This window comes from Acomys minous (genome assembly GCF_964271855.1).
Source record: "Acomys minous genome assembly, chromosome: 6".
Lineage (NCBI taxonomy): Eukaryota > Metazoa > Chordata > Mammalia > Rodentia > Muridae > Acomys > Acomys minous.
This window is the reverse complement of record NC_140487.1, coordinates 10,555,001-10,566,722: the sequence shown is the minus strand read 5'-3', so window position 1 is coordinate 10,566,722 and position 11,722 is coordinate 10,555,001. Positions and strand designations below refer to the sequence as shown.

At 41.8% G+C, this 11,722-nt stretch overlaps 1 protein-coding gene across 1 annotated transcript in view; it reads right to left on the bottom strand.

Moving 5' to 3' along the window:
• Positions 1 to 392: 392 nt before the first annotated feature.
• Positions 393 to 11,722, bottom strand: part of LOC311599776 (uncharacterized protein) — an 11,529-nt gene continuing 199 nt past the window's right edge. Inside the window, exons 2-4 of the mRNA XM_084785767.1 lie at positions 10,868 to 11,053; positions 3,920 to 4,038; positions 393 to 2,025 (exon numbers count right to left, since the gene is read on the bottom strand). Coding sequence (XP_084641893.1) covers positions 1,848 to 2,025; positions 3,920 to 4,038; positions 10,868 to 11,053 — 483 coding nt within the window. The 3' untranslated portion in view covers positions 393 to 1,847. The remainder of the gene's footprint in view (positions 2,026 to 3,919; positions 4,039 to 10,867; positions 11,054 to 11,722) is intronic.

Below are 11,722 nucleotides of genomic sequence, written 5' to 3'. Positions count from 1 at the left end.
CCTAGGTGAAGAGCTACAAGCAGTTAGTGGCTAATGAGAGAATGAGAACTGAGACTCTGTCTCCTATAATCAGTTGTTATGCGAAGAACTAAGTCAGGGAGCTGGAGAGATGGCCTAGTGGCTAAGGGGTCTTGCTGCCCTTGCAGAGGACTGAGGTTTGGTTTCTAGCACCACATTAAGCTTGTAACTCCAGCTCCAAGGGATCCAACGCCCTCTTCTGGCTTCTGTGAGTACATGCACACACATGCTTGCACACACACACACACAAATAAATAAATAAATAAATAAATAAATAACCATTTTAAAAAAATGAATGAAGGTAGGTTCCTCCAAGAACTACTTTAAAAAATAGCCTGGACTAGTTTCCTCCTAAAGATTCCATAGCACCTCTCACTAGGACCTCATTGGTGTCAATGTTTCTTTCATTCTTTCTTTTCTTTTTCTTTCTTTCTTTTTTTTTTTTTTTTTTTTTTTTGGTTTTTTTGTTTTTGTTTTTTGGGTTTTTTTTTTTTTTTTTTTTTTTTTTTTTTGGTTTTTCGAGACAGGGTTTCTCTGTGTAGCCTTGGCTGTCCTGGAATCACTTTGTAGCCCAGGCTGGCCTTGAACTCACAGCAATCCACCTGCCTCTGGTTCCCAAGTGCTGGGATTAAAGGCATGTGCCCGCCGCGCCCAGTGGTGTCAATGTTTCTTATAACCAACTCTTGTACATAAGCAAATCATATTTAAACTATAGAAAAATATAAAGATACATCATTTTATCCAGAAAAGAAAAATACTTCTGTTACCGGGTTGGATGTAAAGTAATCCTTCACAGGACCCCATGCTTATATGGTAGGTCCTTGACTGGTGCTGCTGTTTTGAAAGGCTCTGTAACCTTTACAAGGTGGGGCCCAGCTGGAGGCAGTAGGTCACTGTGGGCTGCCTTTGACATTGATAGTTTTCCGATTCTTCTGGAAGTTACAAAGCTGAGAGCTGCTCCTGCTGCCATGCCTTCTTCACCACAATGATTGTTCAGTAAATTCAAGCCAATCACTAATACTTAAGTGGTGACTTCTGCTACTTTACGTATGGCAAATAGTTCCTGGTCGGGACTTCCTGTCCTGCCCTGTTTCCATTGTGCTTATTTCCTTCTCCACTTCCCCTTCTTTTTTCTCTGTCCCTTTCTTGAACTCCAAATTCCACCTATACTTTAAGCACTGCTCTATGGCTTACTTTGCTTTCTGGGGCTGTGATTAAACACTGAGCAAAAGCACCTTGGGGAGTAAACAGTTTGTTTGGGTTACAGGCCACAGCCCATCAGCAAGAGAAGTCAAGGTAGGAACTCGAGGCAGGAATCAGGAGGCAGGAACCCAGAGGCAGGAACCAGGAGGCAGGAACCAGGAGGCAGGAACCAGGAGGCAGGAACCCGGAGGCAGGAACCTGGAGGCAGGAACCCGGAGGCAGGAACCAGGAGGCAGGGACCCGGAGGCAGGAACCCACAGTGCTCCTATTTATCACAATTAAAATCCCAGCATATCTACTTTATTCTGAATTTAATTTTGTCTTTTCTACCTGAAATCTTTTGAAACTGAAGTATTTTTGTGGATAAGATTAAAATGGCATTCTTAACTTCTGTGAAGAATAGTTTGCTCAAAGTTTTAAGTTTCTTTCTCATTCCTCAAACAAATACACAAACAAATAAACAAAACCAAACAGTGTCTCATACAGAGCTGTGGTTGTCACCGGGTTTGCTGTGTAGTTCAGTGCCACCCAGGGCCTGGGATTAGAGCCGTGCATCACCACGCCCACTGCTTATACCTCTTCATTAAGCCTGGGCTCAGTGCTGTTACAGTCGTGTGCTGTGTGCTTTAGCACATCTCAGGCCACAAGTCCAGTGCGGATCCCAGAAGGTCATACTTCTTAGTGCCTGTAGCCATTTTAGTGGCTCCATGATGTTGCCACAATAATGAAATTGCTCCGCGAAGCACATTTCCCAAAACAAGTCTTGTCATGAAGCTGTACATGATGGCATTTCCCCTCTGGAATCTTAATAAAGCAATAAAGGGATGAATAAGCAGGGGTTCCCCCCCCCTTTTGCTCTTTGTGGATACATGCTCTTGCGACTTTTTATTGAAAACATAATATATTTACAAATTTTTGTCCTTAGTTGTATGATAGAATTAAATGTGTCGCCTTGTTAAAGTTTGCTACATGTCTCATGAGTCCTAAACTGTACTTATACGTGGAAACAAGTCAGATGCACTGTTCTATTTTATGGCTTTGATATTTGGTATCAAATAGCATTTGAAAGAGTAACTTCAAGCTGACGTAATTAATGTTTGCATAAATAGCTGAGAACAGATTTGAAAAGCAGACAAGAGTTGGACGTAGTGGTGCATGCCTTTAATCCCAGTGGGCAGACAGATCGTTGTGAGCTCCAAGCCAGCCAGGGGTACACAGCAAAGACCCTGTCTCAAACAAACAAAAGTAGACAAGAGAAAGAAATAAAGTCCCAGTGCGGCTGAGGAAAGAAAACCCACCAGGAGGTAAAGAAAATAAACTTCCTCATGCCTCAAATTTTAGCTTAAATTTGAAGGGAAAAAACCCTCAGATCATCTAGCATAACTGCGGGGTTTCCCAGAGATGAGACTTTCAGCTTTACAACTGGGAAAGTCCCAGGAAAACAGGATAGGGCAGTCATGCGGCCTTCCACCTTCTTCAAGAATCCCCTTTGACAAGATGATACGGCCATTTTGGTTCTAATGTAACAGACAAGGCGGAGTGGTAGGTTCCTTTTTTGTTAGAATGCAAAACTAAGTTAAGGTTTCTGTTGCATGCTTCTCCCTTAAATGGAAGTGTGTGCTTGTGTGTGTGTGTGTGTGTGTGTGTTGTGTGTATGTGTGTATGTATTTGTGTGTGTGTGGTGTGTGTGGTGTGTGTGTGGTGTGTGTGTAGTGTGTGTATGCGTGTGTGTTGTGTGTGTGTGGTGTGTGTGTAGTGTGTGTATGTGTGTGTGTTGTGTGTGTTGTGGTATATGTGTGTGTGTGGTGTGTGTATGTGGTGTGTAGGTGTGTGTGTGTGTGGTGTGTGTATGTGCAGTGTGTGTGTGGTGTGGTGTGGTATGTGTGTGCGTGTGTAGTGTGTATTGTGTGTGTGTAGTGTGTACGGTGTGTGTGTGTGTGTGTGTGTGTGTGTGGTGTGGTGTGTTATGTGTATGTGTGTGTGTTGTGTGTATGGTGTGTGTGCGGTGTGTGTGTGATGTGGTGTGTGTGTGTGTGGTGTGGTGTGTGTCATGTGTGTATGTGTGTATATGTGTAGTGTGTGTGTGTAGTGTGTGATGTGTGTGTGCATGTATGTGTGTAGTATGTGGTGTGTGTGCATGTATGTGTGTAGTATGTGGTGTGTGTGCATGTGTGTGTAGTATGTGGTGTGTGGGGTGTGTGTGTCTGTGTGTGTGTGTGTGTGGTGTGTGTGATGGTTGGTATCTTTATGGGTTACTCCCCACCGTCACTGACGTTTCACTGACCCTGATACTAGACCAGCCAGCCTAGCCCACTCCTGAGCTCCAAGACTGGCCATCTCCGACCGCACTCCTGCCCAGTGCTGCGGTTACAGGTGCAATCACCGGGCCCAGTTTTCTATAGTTACTAGAAATCCAACAGAGATTCTCATGTTTGTGCGCCAGACTCTCTACTGACTGAACCATCTCTCTTTCCCTCTCAAACTACAGTGTCTTCACTTGACTCGGGTCTCTCCCTCTCTCTCTCTCTCTTTTTTTTTTTTTTTAAGATTTGTTTATTACATATACAGTGTTCTGCCTGAATGTACTCTCTCCCTCCATCTTCTCAGAAAATTAGAACTCCATCTACCTCAAGCCCTAGCTAAAGCACCCATGGGCATATACCGAAAAGATGCTCCATCCTACCAAAAAGATACTTGCTTGACTATGTTCGTAGCACCTTTATTCATCAGAGCCAGGAACTGGAACCAACCTAGATGTCCCTCAGTTGAAGAATGGATGAAGAAACTGGAACATTTACACAGTGGGAAACTACTCAGCTATTAAAAACAAAGAAATCATAAATTTTGCAGGATGGATGAAACTAGACCCAGAAAGACAAATATAGTGTATATTCACTTATAAGTGGCTAACAGTCATCTATTACAGCATAACCATATTACAAGCCACAGACCCAGAGAGGCTAAGGAACAAGGAGGGCTCAAGGTGGGATGCACAGATATCTCTGCAAGAAGAAATAAAATAGATATTATGGGTGGGCTAGGGTCAGGTGGGGATGGGAAGGAACATAGGGGTCCTTCTTACCTGGAAACTACACAGGGCTTCTATTTGTTTAATATTTGTTTGTTTGTTCAATATTTATTTCTTGGGGACAGGGTTTCTGCATGTATCTCTGACTGACCTGGCACTCTGTAGACCAAGCTGGCCTTGAACTTGCAGAAATCCCCCTGCCTCTGCCTCCTGAGTCCTGCAATTAAAATAACAGGGTATGCCCCACGCCTAAGGTCTTCTATTTGTTAAGTACAGAAAATACTGCTGAGAGATCAAGGAATCAAGGCACAACCTACCCTTCACAGCCCTCCAACTCAATGTACTCATCCTAGTTCTGTTTAGTACACCAGACTTGAGCTAGCTGCACAAAGTGATCTAAGGAAGGAACATGGGCCAACAAATACTCCTGAAACAAACGCCTAATGGCCAGGTGCCACATGTCTGCAACTCCAGCACCTGAAGGCTAAGGAAAGATTTTTGAGTTGTAAAACAAAGGTGTATGAAAAAAGAAATATAAGAAATAGACATGCAGAATATTACATTTAGACTACAGAACATTATCTAGTCTGGTTTGCCCAAGCCATACTTGACAAGTTAATTGAAACTGGCTTCTTTTTTGTATGTGGACAAATTCAGCCCATACTTGTTACAAGCAACAAAATCGTACTGTAAACTGATATTGTGATGATAATTTTGAGGTGGAAAGAAATACTGAAGGAAATTCATAACTTCAACTATAATCCATAGTAATTTCCATTATTAACAAGGACATAAAACCACTTGTAGTTAAATATGCACTGAGTATTCAGTTTAGCTACTATGCAGTGACACTGAGATACAGGGTAAAATAAAAACCTGGGTGAGTTTTTTCATCCAATGTGGAGAAGAGAGGCTACAATTAGTACTAGAAGTAAAGTTAACTTAAGTAGTATGACGTCACATTATTTAATACTTCCCTGAAATGTTTTTTAAAATATTTTTATTTTGACGTATTTGTATGTGTCTGTGTATGTGTATGTTCATGCATGTGTCTGTGCCATAGAGGCCAGAAAAGGGTGTAATATCCCTTAGAGTTGGAGTTACAGGAAATTGTGAGCCACCAGATGTGAGGTGGGTGCTAGAAACTGAACTAAAGAACTCTGTGAGAGCAGTGAATACTTTTAGCTTTTGAACTATCTTCCCAGCCTGAAATGGCTTTGGCACAACAACAACAACAAAAATGCAACTTCCTCGTGTCTTTCTCTATAAAAATAGGTTACTGATGACCATAAAATTTCCACTGGAATTTACTTGCCTAAATATAGTATTCTGTATTAGATATGAAAACAAAATTAAATATAACCCACAAAGTATACATCAGGATACCTCCTTTAAACCAGTTTCCAGTAATTAAACAATACATGCTGTGTGAGTAAAAAACAGATGTGAGCTTTTAGTTTTTCTTGAATCTACTGATAATTCTGTAGCATTATCCTAACCTTCTCTCTGACCATTGAATTAGGTGTTTGCATCTGTCACATGTGCAGGACTCTGAAACCTGAAGCTTCTAGTTCTGATTCTGCCCCTTGAAATCTGCATCAGTATGGACCAAGTTACACAATTTTAAAATAAAGCAACAACAAGACGGTTGATGATATTTCATATGCCTTCTATGTTTTAAAAAGCAATACTTAGGGCTAATGAGTTGTCTCAGAGGGCAAGGGAGGCCTTCACCAGCTGGATGACCCAAGTTTGATATTCAGAACTTGGATAATTAAATCTACTTTATACTAAAACAGAAGATAAATTAAAACTCTTGGGTCTGAGTGTCAAAATAAAATATGATCACATCAACAGTACATTATTTACAGAGCAATGGAAACTAACCTGTATTTTCCCAAGAGATACTAAACATTATAGTAAGAGCAGAGAACACATGAAGAGTGTGGGCTAGGTGTTGCTGTCATGATTAGTTTTAGAAGTAAGAGATGTGCCAGATGTCAGAGGGTTAACACATATGATCCCTTCGGGGCTGTGTGTGTGTGTGTGTGTGTGTGTGTGTGTGTGTGTGTGTATGATATCTCACTCAGCTGACCTTTTTCACTTATGTTTTTAGTGTGTAAAGGAGAAGGCTGTGCTGACTTCTCTATTTCTTTTCTATAGAATTTCATGGTTTGGTTTTTCCTTGAAAATAAGGAAGGACCTGGCGTTGGCAGCAGTAGGTTCCCAGGGGGAAATGGGCTTGTTGCCTTCATAGTACTTATTCAAGGCTCTGATTGTTCTGAAATGCTTTGCATTATTGCTGTGAGAATGATTCTGCTAATACAGATGCCAATAAGGTAACAGAAGAAGCTGACTGGTCGGCCTCACAGTTTAAAACAAATCAGGAATTCTGGTGTTCATTACTGAGTACTGACTTGTCTCTGATAAACATTAACACAGAAATGGATACCTTTGTTAGGAACAGAGAAACAAATGGTAACAACTACAGTTCATCATGTAATTTCTAAAGCTAGCCCTGCCAACCATTCATTCGCGCCTTGGCTTATACACATATATCAGTTATGAGCATGCATTCTACAGGACTGTACAGGAAGGATTCCCCCCCAGGCATTATGCTATCTGCAAATCCTTTCAACTACATGTAGACAGTTGAAATTTCATCTCTTTAACACTATGAAAGAGGATGTTGGCTTGGGGAAGTTCTTGTTCTAAAAACAAAATTGGTGTTGTACTTACTGAATTCTATGTAAGTCCCTAAATAAGAATAGCCATTTATGTTGGTTGTTACTCATGAATATAGGATACCCGCCAACTAATTCATAACCTCCACCAATGAACATGGTTACGATTTTTCAAACAAGACCAAAAATAAAAAATAAAAAATAGTTATTCCTGGTGTTTAAATCTTAGATGAACTCTGAAAACAACTTAAAAAGAGAGACTTTAAAACCAAGCACACAGTTAAAGAAGGTTATAGTGTAGATACTATCAAATGCCACTTATGAGATAAGTAAAAGGGGCCTACTTTAAAAGGACTTTTGAAGCTCTTTGTTGTTGCAGGATCTTTGATCATACTATGAACCCCGAGGCTGTGTATTGGAAAAACTTGTTTCTAGTTGTGGTGTGGCTCATCCCTAGCACACCTTTAATCCACATTTTCTACAAACAGGATTAAATAAAGTCACCCATAATTCAAGAGGCAAAGCAAGCAACCAGTTGACAGGGAATGAACATAGGAAAAAAACCATAGAGAGTAGAGGAAGTCTGAAGGAGGGGTTAGAGAGATGCACAGGAAGTAGACAGGAGAGCCACTCAGTTGAAGGGTATTTAAGACAGCATGGATCTGGGCGTGGTGGCACAGTCCTTTAATCCCAGGTCTTGGGAGGCAGAGGCAGGTGGATTGTTGTGAAGTTGAGGCCAGCCTGGTCTACAAAGCAAGTCCAGGACAGCCAAGGCTGTATAGAGAAACTCTGTCTAAACAAAACAAAACAAAACAAAACAAAACAAAACAAAACAAAGACAGCATGGAGAAGAAGGGGCTTTTTCCTTCTGGGATGTCCGCTGAGTAAGAAGGTCAGCTGGGTGCTTTCTCTGACTCTCTGAGCTAGAAGGCTTTCACGCCAGTATCTGGCTCCCAAGTCTTTATTGGTAAAATCAACATTTGGGATTTGGTTTAAAAACAATACTTTGCTAATAAGTATTGGATTCTTATTCTTATTGAAACTAAGTACAAGGTTCAAAACTGTTGTAACATACATACTACCGAATGCCCTTAAAGGATAAGTAAAAGAGAGTTACTTTAAAAGAACGTTTGAAGCTCTTTGCTAATAAGTACTGGCTTCTTATTCCTCTCAGGTATTTTATCAATGCTATATACACTTTGGGCTGTGGAGATGGCTCAGTAGGAAAAGCGCTTGTATTGCAAGCATGAGGCCCTTAACTCAATATCCATAAATCATCTAACCAAAGGAAGGCATAGTGGTGTGCACTTGTCATCCCAGCCCTGGGGAAGCCTAGATAGACAGGCTTACAAGGCAACTGACCAGAAGAAAGTGTTCGATTTGGCTTCTTACAGTTTCAGAGGGTTAGAATCCATGATGGCCAAGCAAAGACATGATAGCCAAGCAAAGACATGGTTGCTAAGTGAAGACATGGTGGCCAAGTGAAGACATGGCGGCTGAAAGCCAAGTGCTTACATCTTGATACACAAGCCAGAGGTCTAGAGGCACACTGGGATGGCTCTAACAATCTTTTCAAAGCCCGTTCCCATTGACACATCTCTTCCAACAAGGCCACCTCCTAATCCTTCCCAAACAGTCTCCCAAGTATTCAAAACATATAAGCCTATAGGAGCCCTTCTCAATCAAACCACCATAGGAATGGTACCCAAAGCTGCCCTCTGCCCTCCACAAATATGTGCACATGTACCTACATGCACACACATTATTTGACTATCATCATCACATAGTTTTGTTATTGTGCAAGTGTTACAGAGTTATACTTGTACTAAAGTGGCTACAATGTCACTATACAATATTCTGCCAAGACTACCATTGTTTATGAGGCCAGATCATTTCCCCAAACCTCACCACATGACTGTATATAAATCAGTCTAAGAGGAACTTAGAAATATAATATTTTGGCATTATTCCCATGGGTTAATGGTCACTGAACTCATGTTATCTAATTCAGGTATGACTGTGCCCACATTACAAACACTCAAAGCAGCATACCATGGAATAAAACACATTAAATCTTAAAATTTAACCTTTAGTTAAATCTGTTTGTTAGGAATGGGAATGTCCCGGTGTGATAGAATTTTCATTCCTGTATATGACACTGAGTATTTACTGGACACATACCATGTGCCAAACATTACTGTATGTGCTAGGAAGTGAGACAGACTAAAATTAACCACAAGTTCCTTCACACTAAAGGTCCTAATTTACCAATAGAAAGCTAAGGACCAGGTGTCATGCTCAGCACCATTGGTCTATATTTCATTCAGTTTGTACCGAGGCTCTCTGAAATAGGCACAAAGGATCTCATTGTACAGATGAAGAAACTGTAGCCTAGGGACCCTCAGCAACTGGCAAGAAGCACTTCACTAGTGAACTGCAGAATCAAGAAGAAAGCCCCACAATGATTAGGCCTATGCTATAGTGGCTACTACAAGCTTGTTGGTGCTGCATCTTTTAGAACATGGCCAGAAGTGGGCTGGAGATATGGTCCACAGGTTAAGAGCTTTAGCTGCTCTTCCAAAGGTTCTGAGTTCAATTCCCAGCACCCACATGGTGGCTCACAACCATCTATAATAAGATCTGGTGCCCTCTTCTGGCCTACAGTTATATATGTAGGTGAGACACTGTATAAATAAATAAATCTTTAAAAAAAGAAAAAAAGAAGGAAGGAAGGAAGGAAGAAGGAAGGAAGAAGAAAAAGGCCAGCAGTCTGGTGGTCTGATGGAACCGATGTGTCACAGGGGTTGTACATCAATGGAAACTCTGAAAAATCTGCTAATAGGCAGTGGTACAGGATGCTCTGCTGGGTTGGGTAGCTAGAGAAATATACAGCAGGGAGTATGGAGCAGGTGGGCAGAAGGCGCCATATACCATCTAGATTTCATGCTGGGGCAGCGATGGCGGTAGGAGCCCACTGCCTGGTTCCTTGTGGGTAAGTATCCAGCTGTAACTAAAGGCTGTTGCTGGGGAACAAAGGTGATCTTAATCTGGATGTCTTAAAGGTCCAGTGGAGAGTGGAGAGGAAAAAGAAGACGGAGAGAGTGAGCTAAGGGGAATTGTCTCATGTAGCCTACAAGATGAGAAGTTCCATGCAGGCCTCCTGTGCACTGGAGAACCAGGGCAAGGTAGCACATTTCAGTCAGTCTAATTTCAAAGGCCTGAGATCCATGTTAGGGAAGGGGAGCCTAGGAAGCCTGGGTTTCTCATGGCCAAGGTCAATAGAAGAAAAGCTAAAAAGGCCTCTATTCTGGGAGATGAATCCGTTCTTCCTAGTTTTATTGTCTCCAGGTTCCTGAATGGTAATTACACACAGTGAAGGCAAACATTCCCCATCCAGTGTACACAGACTCACTTCTCAGTCTCTTCCTGAAATATTCTCACAGTCAACCCCCAGACACACTGTTCCTTAGGGCAACAGTGTTTGCCACCTGAGACTGTCATAAACAGATCCCATTTTACTATGGAAGAAACTGCAAGTTCTTGTGGGAGCAGAAAGGGGTGACACCTCTCCACACTCACTGTGAGGGACACAGCCAACACAACAGGTTGAAAGAGGAGAGCCTGATAAACGCACTGGGCCGCAGGCTTCTGTGACACGGGAGCTGCCAGAAATAAAGACTGAAAGTCTCTGTGAAAACTTGCTTTTTTTCCTGGCTCAGGTTAATTGTTGAGTGTGAGGCTGAGGGGGAAATCTCTGCAGAGCCAGAATGTCCACATTCTTGGTCTCTTTCTAACATTCCTTCTGGGGGGTTTATGAGGAAGAGTGTTCCGGAGTGAGGGGCTTCAAAGGAAGAAGGGAGAGGGAGAGACGGTCTTCCTAGCTTTTATAGCTTGGTCTATAAAAGGGAGATGCGTTTTAATTTCTACAACTCACCTTGGGGAAGGGGAGGTTTGGTTTCTGGGGGCTGGCTTTGCTTCGAAGGACAAAAGGTTGCTGAGAAATGGATGGGAGTTCTGAGACACCTTGCTTCAGAGGCCTTTCCAACTCCTTTCCATTCATGGCACCCAGCAGGCCAGTGCAGGGTGTCCCTTTTTGAAGCAGTGCATTCTGAGCCTGAACCTAACAAAGTAAAATGTATAATAAATTATTATGTTCAATGATGGAATTTAATGTCTTTGTTATAGCTGGGAAAGCCTACATTTGCTTCATTAACATGGAATACATTAAAAGTCAAATCATTTCTGGACAGAAACAAACTTGGAGATATCATCTAAAGCCTTGTATAAAATATAGTATTTCATTCAGCAGTGGAAAAATATTCACAATGTGCTTTATTTATTTATCTTTTTCAGTGGGTTCAGCTGAAATACTCCAAATCTACCCTAGGGAATTGTTTATATGAAAAAAAAAGTGAAAGAGTTGTTTGAATGGTGATCCATTGAAAAATAGGAAGGTAAAGAAATTTGCTTTTGTCTTTGTTTTTCGAGACAGAGTTTCTCTGTGTAGGCTTGGTTGTCTCGGATTAGCTTTGTGGACCAGGCTGGCCTTGAACTCACAGCGATCTGCCTGTCTCTGCCTCCCGAGTGCTGGGATTAAAGGCGTGTGCGACCACGCTTGGCCTGGTAATGAAATTTGTAAGTTGTCAGTGTCTTTGGAAAACCCTTCACAGAGCTGCTTGAGAACAAAGGCAAACAAGAAGATTTCTCCTCAGGCCTGCTGACCAGGAGCGCATCTCTTCTGGATGTATAGGTGCTTTTAAGCCCAGTCCTGAGAGAAAATAGAGCCTTA